This window comes from Homalodisca vitripennis, unplaced genomic scaffold (assembly GCF_021130785.1).
Source record: "Homalodisca vitripennis isolate AUS2020 unplaced genomic scaffold, UT_GWSS_2.1 ScUCBcl_5277;HRSCAF=11934, whole genome shotgun sequence".
Taxonomy (NCBI): domain Eukaryota; kingdom Metazoa; phylum Arthropoda; class Insecta; order Hemiptera; family Cicadellidae; genus Homalodisca; species Homalodisca vitripennis.
Window position 1 is genome coordinate 23276 of NW_025781403.1, and position 14033 is coordinate 37308.

The window sequence follows — 14033 nt, forward strand, 5'->3', positions numbered from 1 at the left end:
CCACCAAACAAATCCAACTATGCAACACTATGATAACACTATTCAATTTAAGTCATAAACACAAGCTTATGCCAAATAGAGAGTACAAAGCACGTCCACTAAAATCCTTCACTCCCACCAAACAAATCCAACTATGCCAACACTATGACTATGCAACACTATGATAACACTATGCAATTTAAGTCATAAACACAAGCTTATGCCAAATAGAGAGTACAAAGCACGTCCACTAAAATCCTTCACTCCCACCAAACTAATGAATACTTAAACTTTTAACTTTGTTTAAAAGCTCATTTTATCCGCAGCCATATATGTTATTGTTGTGTTAGGCCAAGGTAATTCTAATAACCAGATCTAAGATAAGATGACAGATTCTTTCCTGTCCTGCCTCTACATTGTTTAGAACCATGACATCTTGCAATTAAGATTAAATGTACTCGGAGACAATCAGTGGAAAAAACAGTATAAAATAAACCATATCTGTACTTATATTAGCACATGTAAAAACTAGAATATTTTTACTGTCACTGCAATAAAAAGTGTCTCTTACACAATATCATAACAAATTCATACTATTTTAATATTTCAGTATTTAATCATCAATTTGGTGTACACATATTGTTTCATAATACATATTATGATCATTTCACACCCATATAGGTAGGGTAGAGTAAAATATATTTAAGCGCTTTCATGCAGGTCACGACGACAGTTGATGCAACCCACATGACACTAGGCGTGATGTTCCCAGTAAAGGTAGTAACATAAGTATGTCCCATTAGATCTGTACTGCACAGTGAAAATGGAACAGACTATAGAACAGGCTGCAATAGAGCTAGATTTCCTTTCTTTGAAGATGACATGACATGTATTGACATGTATATATTCACACCGCTATCCCCCCTCATGGTAAACATAATATGAGATCCCAACAGGATGTGGCCCTTACCCATTTTGAATATTTTATCATTCTGATAGTAATGCAAAGGCCCTTCTAGGCCTAAGTTCAATAAGTGTTTTATTAGCTTCTTGTCCTCAGTGAAAAACTATCAATAAGAAGGATAGATTTCCTATCTCTGTGACTTGAAATTGTCAATGTTATAAACATGTGCAGGGATTTTATAAGTTATTTATAAAATACAATATTAGAAGATACGAGAACAACGCTACAAATGGGTTGTGGCAGTTGACATCCAGTCATGGTGGTAGTGAAAATTTTAAGCATAACATAGCAAAATATTATTTTTGCCAATCCATTATTTACACTGCATAAAAAAAAAATTATATATATATATATATATATATATGAAAACTTGAGTATGTTTTTGAAGACTTTAAACATGTTTACTACTGAGAAAATAAATATAGCCTACTAAAAAGAGTTTAGACAAACAATGTGTATCTGACCTTCACTAGTGGACTCGACTCGAGAGCGTTTTCGGTCCTTCTTGACATAGACAGGCGGCAGTTGGGCCTCAGACATGGTGGTGGGCTCGTAGAGGAAACACATGGCATGGTCGATGTACACATCGCTGTCATCCACTGGTGGCGTGGGGGGGCACCACATCTGTGACACCACATCAGTTGTTACTTAACGTCATTCACTGGTATTTCCGGTCAACCGCTTAGATGTAAACCATTCTTCCAATTATTGAATCTCCCTATTTTAAGGCATCCTTGGACCATTTTTGGTACTGCACTTTCGAAAATTATTGAATAATAAGAGGTTTATTTAATTAAAAACACATCGTTTTAATACTAATTAAAAAAGGAATGTTTACATAGTAAATAACCTTTGTGGAAATTGTACTGTGACATTACAAATATATGTCCCACAATCATCATGTTTTGTTTATACTGTCCGATGTACTGCATCAGCTTCATGCCCAATAATTAGACAGCCGGTTCACGCAACTGTTATTTCATCAATCAAAGCATTTCTGATTTATTTATTTGAGTCGATTGTTATTTATGTATCTTGCATATTTATTTAATTGACCCGCGATGACAGGTATACATAAGAGTACACATATACGTGCAGAATGATTCCAAAATACAGTTCCAACTTCGAGAAATAGTTAAATGTGTTAAAATAAATAAAAAGATCCTAAAAATGCAAATATTTTGTTTCTGCCCATCAATTTATTTGTGTTTTTATGTTAGTGTTTTTTTTTCTTTCAAGAAACCTTTACAGCTCAATCATTGTAAAATATAATACACCTCACTGAATAAATGAATTATGTCTTTTCATTAGAAAAATAATACTGATATAACAAGAAATGTCCCAATCTCCGAATCTTACAAAAACTGTTGAATCTGTATGAATTTCCCACTTTTTTACATTATAAACTGATGTTTCATCACGTGTCTCATAGGTGGCACACAGCAACTGTTCATAAATTATAGATTATATTAACTTTGTGATTTCTCTCCAAAAACTTAAAAGGTTGCATTAGGAAAATTGAAAGTATTATCACAAAAATCCAGTTCATCAAATTTAAGTCTTGGTGAATATAAACTTAGTTTTTTATCAGTGAAAATTGAGAATATTTCTGTTACATCCATTACAAAAAAAACATGAATAGATAATTTTAGTTGATTTATCACTGGTCAGAAAAACCTGACATCTGGTAAAAGTAAAAGGAGAGCCTTGGCACCCTTAATAATGATTTTAATTGTTTTTCATTTCAATTAACTTAGAGATTAATTAGGTGCATGCAAAGTGACAAAATTCAACTAACTGTTATGGAATGTATTTTGCAAATAATTAGAAAATTATGTGTACAATTTCGCCATAGTTAATAATAATCTAGAATATGATAAAATTTCAGATAGTTTTTTAAAACATTTTCTTATAAATCTTCTACAAATTTAAGAGGATTGTTCCTGGTATGAATGAAATTCACATGTTTTCAGACAATTGTGCTGCTCAGTTAAAGAGCAAGTATATGTATCCAGTGTATGTCATTCAAAAAAAGATTTTTATGTTAATTTGAACTGGAATTTCTTTGCGACAGAGGACATAGAAAAGGGGCAGTAGGTTGAATATGTGGCTCTAGAAACAGAATAGTATGGAGGCAAGTACAAGGAAGGGCAAGTGGTAATAATAACTGTTCAAAACTTCTAAACAATAGCACAGGAAAATGTATATTTCTCTAGCTTATATTCAGACCCATGAAAAGGAACTCAACGAACAATGGATGAACTTCCTGAAATTACAGAAATCCCACCCATGTATATGATAAAAACAGCAGTTCCTTAAGTGTGTCATCTGAAGGTTTGATGATAAAAGTAGGTAACTTTGAAATATTCAAAATTGATGAATAACAAATCCAAAGTCTTAGTGATCTTAGCAGAGAATATGAAGGAGAAGACAGTTTCCAACGAGTCAAGCAAGTCGGATACTCAAATGTGTACACAGACTCATCTGATGGTAAAGAAATAAACCATGGACTTGAGAATGAAATGAGTACTGGTTTCGATACATATACACCACAAAACATTTCCTAAAAAATATGTTTGGCGAAAAGTTTAAGCTCCAAAGGGCAAGTATGTTGCAATAAACTAAAGTAGGGTGGGGAAATTTATGTTTAGTTTTTTTAAAGTTATGAAGAGATTGGGAAGCTGTTTTTTTATGGGGATGACAAGATTGTTTGTATTTTTAGAGAACACTTTGCATATTCTTAAAAACCTAAAATAAACTTAAATTGTGGGACGTTTGGTAGAGTTTGGTACAACTTTGACAGCAACATCAATGTCTTGAACAATGAACTAAAGAAACTGATAAAAGTAAACCATAGTTATATATAGTTTTATAAAGTGAATGATTTTAATTTTTTGTTTTATATATTACATTTAATTAGGGAGTAAATAACAATTAAAAATTAGGACATGGTTTAAAAAATTACATGTTTATAGTAGTCTACTAACCTTCAGCTATAAATACTGTAGAATACAGATTACAATAAGAAATACAATATACACTGGAAAACTATAAAATGTTATTTATGCAATTTACAAATCTGTACCCAAGAGGTAAAGAATACCATATCGAAAAACTGTTATTTTTCACGAGAGCATTTTTTCTACAATTAGCAATTAATTTTCATAACACTTATAAAGTATTAGGAATTTCATTAAAGAATTTTTCCAGATTGTTTTTTGTAACTCGTATTATATAAAATTACTATTTCAAATGCCATAAATAAGGCATTCTCAAAAGTCTTTTAAAAAAAAATATTTTTTTTAAATAAGTGCAATATGATATGATGAGGACACAGTGTTGTCTACTTCTAAGCAATCTAGGAGATAAAAAATAAAAAATATTCTGCAGAAGTGATTTAACAATACAACAACATTAACTAATACTCTTGTTAGTTTCATAAGTTCACTATAGAAGTTAACAGAAAGTTCGTGTTATATCCACTAAATTGCTTAACAGTAGGCAACACTATGTCCTTATAGTGTTATTTACCTTCCTGCTACATATTTTCGCTATTAATAATGACTGATCTTAGGGTTCTATACCACTACATAGAGTGACAAATGAATGAGGGCGGTTTAATAAGTCTGGTAAATTTGTATGAGTGGGAAATTTTCAGAACCTGCACTGTTGTTGGTAAGCCTATATATTTCCACAGATATTACAGCAAGTTTCGAATGGCAACTGTTATTAGTTCATTGTTGGTGGCCAGCTGAAGTGGTAACTGCAAAGTTAGTTACCTACGATGGAGATAAACAAATTTTGCGTGGTCATTAAACATTTTCATTTGATGGCTTGGGCAGCTGCACAGATCAAATTCGAGTTGGATAAAGTCCATATGGGTTCAGTACCAACATTGAAGACCATTTACTTTTGGATCAATGAGTTTAAAAGTTGTCGGAGAAGCACGGAAGATGAAGTACGCTCCGGTCGGCCTGTTGAAGTCACCACACAGGGGAAACTATCGATAAGATAATGGAAGATCGAAGATTAAAAGTTCGTGTGATAACTAACATTGTAGGCATCTCAACTAAACGAGTGCATCACATCCTCCAGTAAAGTCTGGCCATGAACAACCTCTGTGCACGATGGGTGATGTGCCTGCTCACTTTGAACCAAATAGGGAAACAAAAGAAAATTTCTTCTCAGAATCTAACACTTCTCAGACGCAATCCACAGGACTTTTTGCACAGATTCATAATCGTAAATGAAACTTGGATCCACCATTACACTCCAGAAACTAAACAATAGACTTGGTGGGAGAGTGCACCAAAGAAGGCGAAGACTGTTTTGTCAGTTTGAAAGGTGACGGCCACTGTTTTTTTGGGATTCCCAGGGTATAATCCGGATAGAATTTTTTGGAAAAAGGCAGATCCATAACTGGGCCCTATTATGCTGCTTTGCTGGATTGTTTGAAACAGGAACTCATTGAAAAAGTCCAAGATTGACATGGAAGAAGGTACTGTTTCACAAGGAAAAGATCCAGCCCACACAGCAGCTATCGTAATAGCAAAAGTGCTCGACTTGGGATTAAAATTGTTTCCTCATTCAACCTATTCACCAGACTTGACTCCAAGTAATTTCTTATTCCCAAATTTTAAAAATTTGGCTTGGTGGGAAGAAATTTTCATTGAATGAGGAAGTTTCCACCGCTATGACAGACTATTTTGCAGAGTTTGACAAAGCCTACTTTTGCTGATGGGTTGAAAAACTTGGAAACTCACTGTTGGATCAAGTGCACGGAGGATAAATACATTAGCAAAAAAACTGAAGACTGTATGTGTGTGTGTGTGTGTGTGTGTGTGTGTGTCGAAACAATGTACAGGTTTTTCATCGCTAATTTTCTATAGATCTCTTCAGAAGAACATGACTCCAAATTCCAGGAGGATACCCTTGCACGGAGACTATGTCGAGAAATAAATGAGTTTTTGCCTTTAAACAATATTTTATTTTATTTTTACCACACTTAATAAACCACCCTCTTACATCATGGACATATTGTTAACTCAATTTCATAAAAATATGAATATGGTGTTGTTTACCTCCGGATTACAGAAATATGCATCAATGAATTATTATTGTGAAATTTCAGTCTAATGAATTTTATTGCAAAGGCATACAATCATATAAGCCGTCAAAATCTACCAAAAAAGCTCCAAAAACAAAAATAAAGCAGAAATACAAAATACTATATTGCCTGATACTTCAACAACTACGTCCACTATTGACAACTTACCGTTAACTGGGCAAAGTGTGCAGTTAAACTTATAATGCTAGAGGAACTTGGGGAAGGAAATTTACATTTGCATGCAGTAGGTTTCTTTTTGGCCTGCACTCTTTTCCTCCGGGTTTTCTGGGAGGACAATATTGAAAAAAAGAAGGAACAATTGAGACAGGATTACAAAAATGTGACATGTTAGTAAAAAAAAAACAGTATATTTTGGATCATTCTATTTTTATTATTTAGCCATAGATCATTTTCATGACAGGAATCAGTTTAAAATACCTATAAAATATAGCATAGCTGCAAATAACACCGACCTGGGGGATACCGCTTAACCCTTATGTTCCTGATATTAGAATTTTCAAACATCAGAACTATCTCTGAATTTATCCAACATTTGAATTTTCAGATAGGAGAGGTATCTTCTATTTATCCTACATTCAAATTTTTTGAATGTTCAGAAATATATATACATATAGTATGTACTCAAATATTTTTATATTGGGATGTTTAGAAAAAACTGTTTTATCAAATAGATATGTTAAAAAACTTTATGTAGTTTAATAGTAAGGTGTATATAATATAATAATAGCGTATACAACAGTTATAATATATTAGAATGCAATTTTTTTTGTATTAAGTCCAATTCCTGTACATGAGTTAGTTCAGTATTAAATGATGTTTTAAGGCAAATCAATATAAATGCAACGAGATTTTTTAGTATAGTTATTTCATAATAAATTGTAACATTTTTTGAAAATGTTTAAACATTTTCATTATACCTTAACAGTTTTTGCCATGATGATTAAATATGTTTTATAGTTTATTAGTGTACAGAACAGTTTATTACAATCATAATTAAACAATATTGATGAAAATTGAGTCATATATAAATAAAATATACATTTTAAATTTAAACACTGCAAATTTGTTAATTTGGCCTTAGGAGATACCCTGTGTCAGAAGGAAATATTTCCTGGGATCGAAAGGGTTAAAGAATGGATGCAGTTGTCTATGTTGTATTAAACCATCCTAACTGGCATTCACCGGATATTATCCAGATATTTAAAACTTCACCAGATAGTTCGTTTAGTCATAATATATAAAAGAATGTTTTATAATGTATGGCCGCACAAGGGGGGTACTGAACACAAACTAGAATAGCACTGCCTAGTCAGGACTTGCGTTGTAAGTTTCCCAAGGCGTGTATAGTGCTGTCATAGTCAGTTCAGTGTTGTCTATGTCAATTAACCTGGGTTGTTCTATAGTGATTATTTTAGCTAGTGCTGTTTTGTTTCTCTTCATTTTTTTTTTATGGCGTGTTGCTGTGGACTCTAGTTAAAGTGGACTATGTGCAGTGAAATTTTACGTCTCAATCAGTAAAAGATGCTCTAAGACAGTTTTTAGTGTTGAAACAGCTTACAAAAATTACTCAATGAGAAACTGAAGAGAACAGTATTTTCCTCTTATAAAAATGGTGACAAGTCGACTGTTGATAAACCTTGTTCTGATTGACTATAAACTACCTATACAGACAAAAATGTTGAGAAAATTCAAGAATTTTTGTTCACAGATCGTCGGAGGATCACAAGAACAATTGTCAACACTGCACAAGAGTGTTCATCGAAAAAGATCCAATTTGAGGAAGACCTAGCTGTATGATGTTTTATTACTTTCACGTATGAAGAGGAGTTTGAAATTACTCAGATGTGACAACACTGATGATGTCAAGGAAAAAAGAAACGAGGGAGAAGCTGTTGGTTTTAAAGGGATACAGTAGATTTGCAAAAAATGTAATACTGTACACAGCTTTAAAAAAATAATTCTGGTCCTTTTGCACCTTTCTTAGTATTTTCTCTGCCTGTCCATGTTTTTGTAAACACATAAAATGAGTTCCTATTCGCATAAAATGATTTTATGAATTTAAGGTAGGAGATTCTAACTTGTCACAGATGTTAGTTGTAATAATGTTTAAAAGTAAAAAAGGTACAAACAAATATAATTTCCTGTTTTTAAATCTTGGATGAAAAATATATTTTTAACTAATAAATAACAAACTAATTATGTATATGTATTTAAATGTGAAAGCAAATCTACATAAAATGTATCACCTCAGTTATTTTTTATCACAATCTAACAAAAGTGATATCAATATTTTTGCTTTATGTTGGATTACTTTTTTATACTTTCTTGATATTCTTTATGTGTAATGTCTTTTTCTACAAAATTTGAGATCAATTTTTAAAATGGACAACATTTTGAAAGTGTAGGTAATATCTTTTGTAATTTTTACTAATCAGACTCAACAATGCTGAGTTTTGAATACAAAACTGATGTACCATAAAAAATATTTTTTACAAAAATAAGCAGTGTATAGTTATGGTATTTGTTATTTTTACTTAACAAATTATCAGAATGCAGTTTGGTTAGTTCATTACACAAAACCATGTAAAAGAACAATTAATAAGGATAGTTCATAATCATTTTTTTAATTTTGCCTTTATGAAGAACTTTTGTTGAAACAGTTTTTGACCAGCTACAGTAAAGTAAAATAGTGATTCTTCTGAAGAACTTTAAATGAAACAATCCAATAATTTTCTAGTTTTAACTCATGAGGCCTTTTATTTTTTTTTATCATCAATTTATCAATCAAGAAATAATGTAACAACATGTTGGTTTGCACCAACTTCACATTGATTTTATGCTTTATTAAAATTCACCAGCTACATTTTTTTAAAATGATAAGTATCTCTGTTTGATTGTTTAATTCATTAAGAACACAAAGATAACATATTTTTGGGATTATTATTTTAATTGTTGGTTTAATATTGTGTTAAAACAAACATGACATCATATAGATTCTAGTAGGAGGTTTGTGATAATAATTGTAGTAAAAAATATTTAGATTAAAGATAGTTTTTTATAAAACTACATGCAATTTTAGTAACAATTATGGTCTGCTTCTTTTGTAGGTATATACCCACATTACTGTAAAATTTGACACATATTTAATTAACTAGCTTCAATTTTAAACAAACTTTCAAACAGTGTGTTTTACATGTTCATTTAGTTTACGTTTTAGAGAACTACTGTTTACTTCTCAGGAGTCATCATTTTAATATACAGGGTGTTTCAGACCACACAGTTGAAAAACTTGCAAAAACAGTTGAATGGCATACTGTTCGAAAGCTTATCTTGTGCTTTTTTCAACATGTAAAATGGAAATTCGAAAATTTCAATACAAAAGTACCACAGTAAAAATAAAAGAATCAAAATGTTTTCAAAACATCTCTATTACTCAGACAAGACAAGATATTTTGAAAGTATTTATAGCAAATTATTGAGCATTTAAAGAATTTTAAAATTATGTGCTACATGATGTATCTTGCTATTTGAAATTTTCGAGATTCGAACCTGTGACTCTCATCTTCGGGCACATCCTGTATTTTGAATGTGATAAACAGTTTTCTTACGTTCTCAGTTTCACATTTATCAGGGTTACAGTCTATTGCATCACTCTATTTTGAACAGGTTCATCCACAAGAGATTGTGGTCAGTTGGTTTGAAACACGCTGTATAGAGAGTTATTACATTTTACACCATAACTAATGAGACTTTTCTGTATTAATGTAAACTTTAGGAATCAATGTGTTGCCCTCCATATAATTGATCAATCCATATTAAATAACTTTAAAATAACTATATTGCTGTCTAGTAAAACCAAAGTTTTAGATTTTCAGAAAAGAATTTTAAAGAAAATTATCAAGATTTGTTATGCTTGCATGATTAAATAAAATATATATTTTTAATTATTATTAGTAAATAGTAAATATCTGTTCCCATTATCATAGTGATTCGGATTTGACTAAAAACTAAACTAAACTCTTATTGTTGTGTATTAACGATTCTGACAGTAAAATAGTGTGTCAATTTTGATCATTCATACTTCTATAATGTTTAATATTGTACTACATTATTCTAGTCATTTAAATGTATTGCTGTGTTCAATAGGTTTCAAACTATACCATGGACACAATACTCCAGAATAAGGTTATACGAACTTTTGGAGTCCAGTCATTATCAGTCACACATTTAAAAATACAGTCACTCAACCAAAACTTTTTATAAATTGTTTTATACATGATTACAGTAGGAAAATCGTACTGTCTAACTGGTAAACGTTTTTTGTGAGTGTTACAGCAGTGATCTACAAATCAATATGGTATTGAAGCAATTATTTATTCTGACAGCTGACATTTTTATTCCAATCACGTATTTGTATATGTAGTGAATGTATTTTTTTGTAGTCTCATATTATAGCTAAAAATGTCTAAAAGAATAATGTATGTAACAGAATTTACGGCAAACATAAAATTAGATAAAAACAGAGATACAATGTTTGTTTTATTAATGCTTTGGGCTCCAAGCACCTAGTGGAATTTTGCTGCTAAAATAATCAGGGCTAAAATACTAAAAATTTGCATTTAAAACGTCATACCTCATTTTAAAATTCAAGGTAAAATCATAATTGTGTTTTGTATTTCTTAGCATGAATGGCTTTGTTCAATACAGATACCAAAATAAATAATCATTAAAGAAAAACATCGTAAATATCATATGTAGAGTAACAAAGTTTTCAGATTTTTTCTAATTCAGGTTTAGAGAAATATATCTATAATAAATATTTTAGACACAACATGTAATTTTATTCTGAGGTAAATGTACTTGCTAACATTATCACAAAGTTTAAAAGGTACAGTATGAAAGATGAAAGTTTACTACACTTAGGTTATTTGGTCTGCAAGACTTTGTGTAACTGATTTTGTAGAAACTATGAACTGAAAAAAGTAACAAACATCATTTTACTAACTTTTAGAAACATAAAATATGTAATTTGGATAATGAAACTGCTTGGTGGGAAAAACAAAAGTGTTTAAAACGTTTGATTAATTGGACATTGGTTCTTCTTGCTACAAAAAGGAAACAATATGGCACTCTGATATAAATTGGATTAAAAAACCATCTGGTAAAAGGGTTAAAAATTACATTAATTTCAACTTATTTATTTTGTTTTTTACAAATGTAAAAATTTGAAACATTTTTTCAATGAAATTAAATAGAAAATGTCAATATTCATAGATAGTTATTTTACATTTGTGTTGTTTTAAACCCTTGCAATTTTAAATAAAATGTTGCTTTCGATAGCATTTCTATGTTGTAATTTTCTTTGTACTAAAACAATAGCACAATAATTTGAAATTTGGTTAGTTTATAGTTTATTTGATTAAGGGCCTTTTATATAATAATAATCAAAAGATCTCTTAAAATTATTATATATTTTACAATAATAAGTGATAAAAACTTGATAAAAAACTGTTTATATTGACTTGAAAAGTTAAATACATCAAGAGTGAATGCCAGTTCGATAGCTAGCCCTTGCTTCTTACCATATAACATTTTTATTTTGTCTTGTAAAACTGTAACAGTAATATGAAGTTATTAAATATTGTAATTCCTACAGAAATTCAATAAACATTGTAGTAAGTTACATTCAATCGAAATCACAATCAAAAAAGTGTTAAATCTGACAGAGGATTTTTCCTACAATGTGACAAATATGTTCATCAATGTCTGTTAACTTACATTATTACATTGCTGGTTTATTGTAGTAAATATCTTGAAAAAAAATTATTTTTTTATTTTGGTATGCACATTTAGAGTAAATAAATAAATAGTATAGAGGGACAACTCTTAATTAAGTTGTTCAGGAATAAAGTTGTGTGACTAGACAAATATAAGTAGGCACACATTAATAAGGAAAAGTATTTTCAGAAGATTCACCAAATTAAAATGCTTTTTAGGTATTTCACACCACTGGCAAAATGTATTTTCACTACCAAATACAAAACTATGTTTGTATTCTGTAGTATAAAACATGTACTGCAAGATATCATGAAAATAAGTTTTAATTTATGGTATATCTATACAAATTTTCATAACAAAGTTTTTAGTGTGTTCAACATTTTCAACAAAATAATTTTAAGATTTAATTTTAAAATTTGTTCAAAGTTACGCTGAAAAATCTTCTGAATTTTGTGTAAAAAAAACTCCAATACTAATTTGATGAAAGAAAACAGTGTATAAGCAGTACTGGTTTATTACAATAAAATATACAAAAATAATAAACACTCATTAACATTTAAGCTTTCGTGCAGATGATTTATGCGGGGTGGTACTTACAGGCATTTGTTCACGAGCGTTCTGCGAGACCCAAATCTGCAACAGACAAGAATGTCACAACTTCACATAACCATTATGGTTGAATGTACTGATGATTGTATTGCATGATTTATAGCACGGAGTGAAGTTCTTCGCCTTGCCAAGTACTCGTACCAGCAACAGGGAAATTCCCCTTGTGATGGTCTATTATTGGAGACCATTCATCCTAGCAGAATTGCCAGTTTTGGAAGATAAAATTAATCTTTTTCGCATGAAGAGATTATGTCCACTAAGATTCCCTCACATTTACTTCCAACCTCATGAAGTTACAAGTACACAGAGGAATGCAGTTCCAGCATATGTTGCAATTTTTTTATTCAACCTCTTTTTGGTTGATTCTCTGACTATTACAGCAGGACAATTTTCACTAATAAGAAGAAAAACTTTGTTTTTAGTCAGTTAATCGATTCTGACTCATCAGCTTTAAAGAATGTCAGCCCATAAGATGGACGGACAGTGGTTGCTCTGAAATAAGTCTTAAGTGGTATCATGATGGACACAGTCAGTCAGTCTTACATTGCATCCTTGAACGCCAGTCACTTTGCACACTGCTAATGTTTTGGTACAGTTAAGAGTACCAAATAAGTTTAGGGAGTGCATGAAAAGCCTCTAAGAGCAAAATTCAATGTTGTTAGAAGATGGTCCACAAGCCTGACCACACCAGTCTCACCGCTAAAACTAGTGGTGGAAACAATATTTCGAAAAATCTTATGAAAGAATGAATTTTGTTTATGAACCATGAAAACTGTTGCCATTTATGTTCAGATTCTGGACCCCGTACTGTTGGTCTTATTGTGGAGTCAGAATAGAGTAGATATTGTGATGTCGCCAAATAAACATAACTGGCAGTTAATATTTAGGGACCTTTTCCTGTTCATAAGTTCCAGATGATGCCTTTGACTAAACACCTTTTCCAAAATTTTAATCTGTTTTGAGATATTTCCACTAAGGTTGTATAAAAATTACTCACTCTTTTGAAAATCATGCTAGCACAACAGCATTCTACAAGTATTTCCAATCTACCCCAAGCTTTTAACTGCGTCTCTCAAATATAATCTGAATATGAAGTTCTGAACTTTGCTTTTGAGGAAACTGGAGTATCTTAGGCTGAGAGGCAATGTGTTTTGAATGGATACATTCTTATGTGACTGGTCGAAAACAGATGGTTGAGATTCCCTATATGGATGCTGACGGACTGCTAAAAAAAAAAACTTTCTCAAGAACTAATTGTCAGAACCGGGGTGCCCCAGGGATCGGTCCTTGGTCCTGTATTTTTTCTCCTCTTTGTAAATGACATAGCCGGGTGCATTTCGGACTCTCACTTGTACTTATTTGCTGATGACACATCCCTCGTAGTCTCCAGTAAGAGTAAACCACAGCTGGAGAATCAAATTTTCATAGACGGGAGCTCATTATTTCAGTGGCTGGAGGAAAACTCTTTATGTATTAATACAGCAAAGACCAAGCTAGTTGATTTTGCAATCAGAAACCAGTTGGATAATGAATGTTTGAATATTATCATAGGGGATACCGAGTTTAGTCCGTCAG

The 14033-nt window shown here is 31.3% G+C and overlaps 1 protein-coding gene across 1 annotated transcript in view; it reads right to left on the minus strand.

Annotated features, from left to right (window-relative positions):
• The window catches only part of LOC124373312 (E1A-binding protein p400-like), a gene marked incomplete at both ends in the record, with an annotated part of 35368 nt that extends 22886 nt beyond the window's left edge, over nucleotides 1-12482 (minus strand). The window contains 2 exon segments of the mRNA XM_046831694.1: nucleotides 1408-1567; nucleotides 12447-12482. Of these exon segments, the coding sequence (XP_046687650.1) occupies nucleotides 1408-1567; nucleotides 12447-12452 (166 nt within the window).
• Between the last annotated feature and the right edge of the window lie 1551 nt (nucleotides 12483-14033).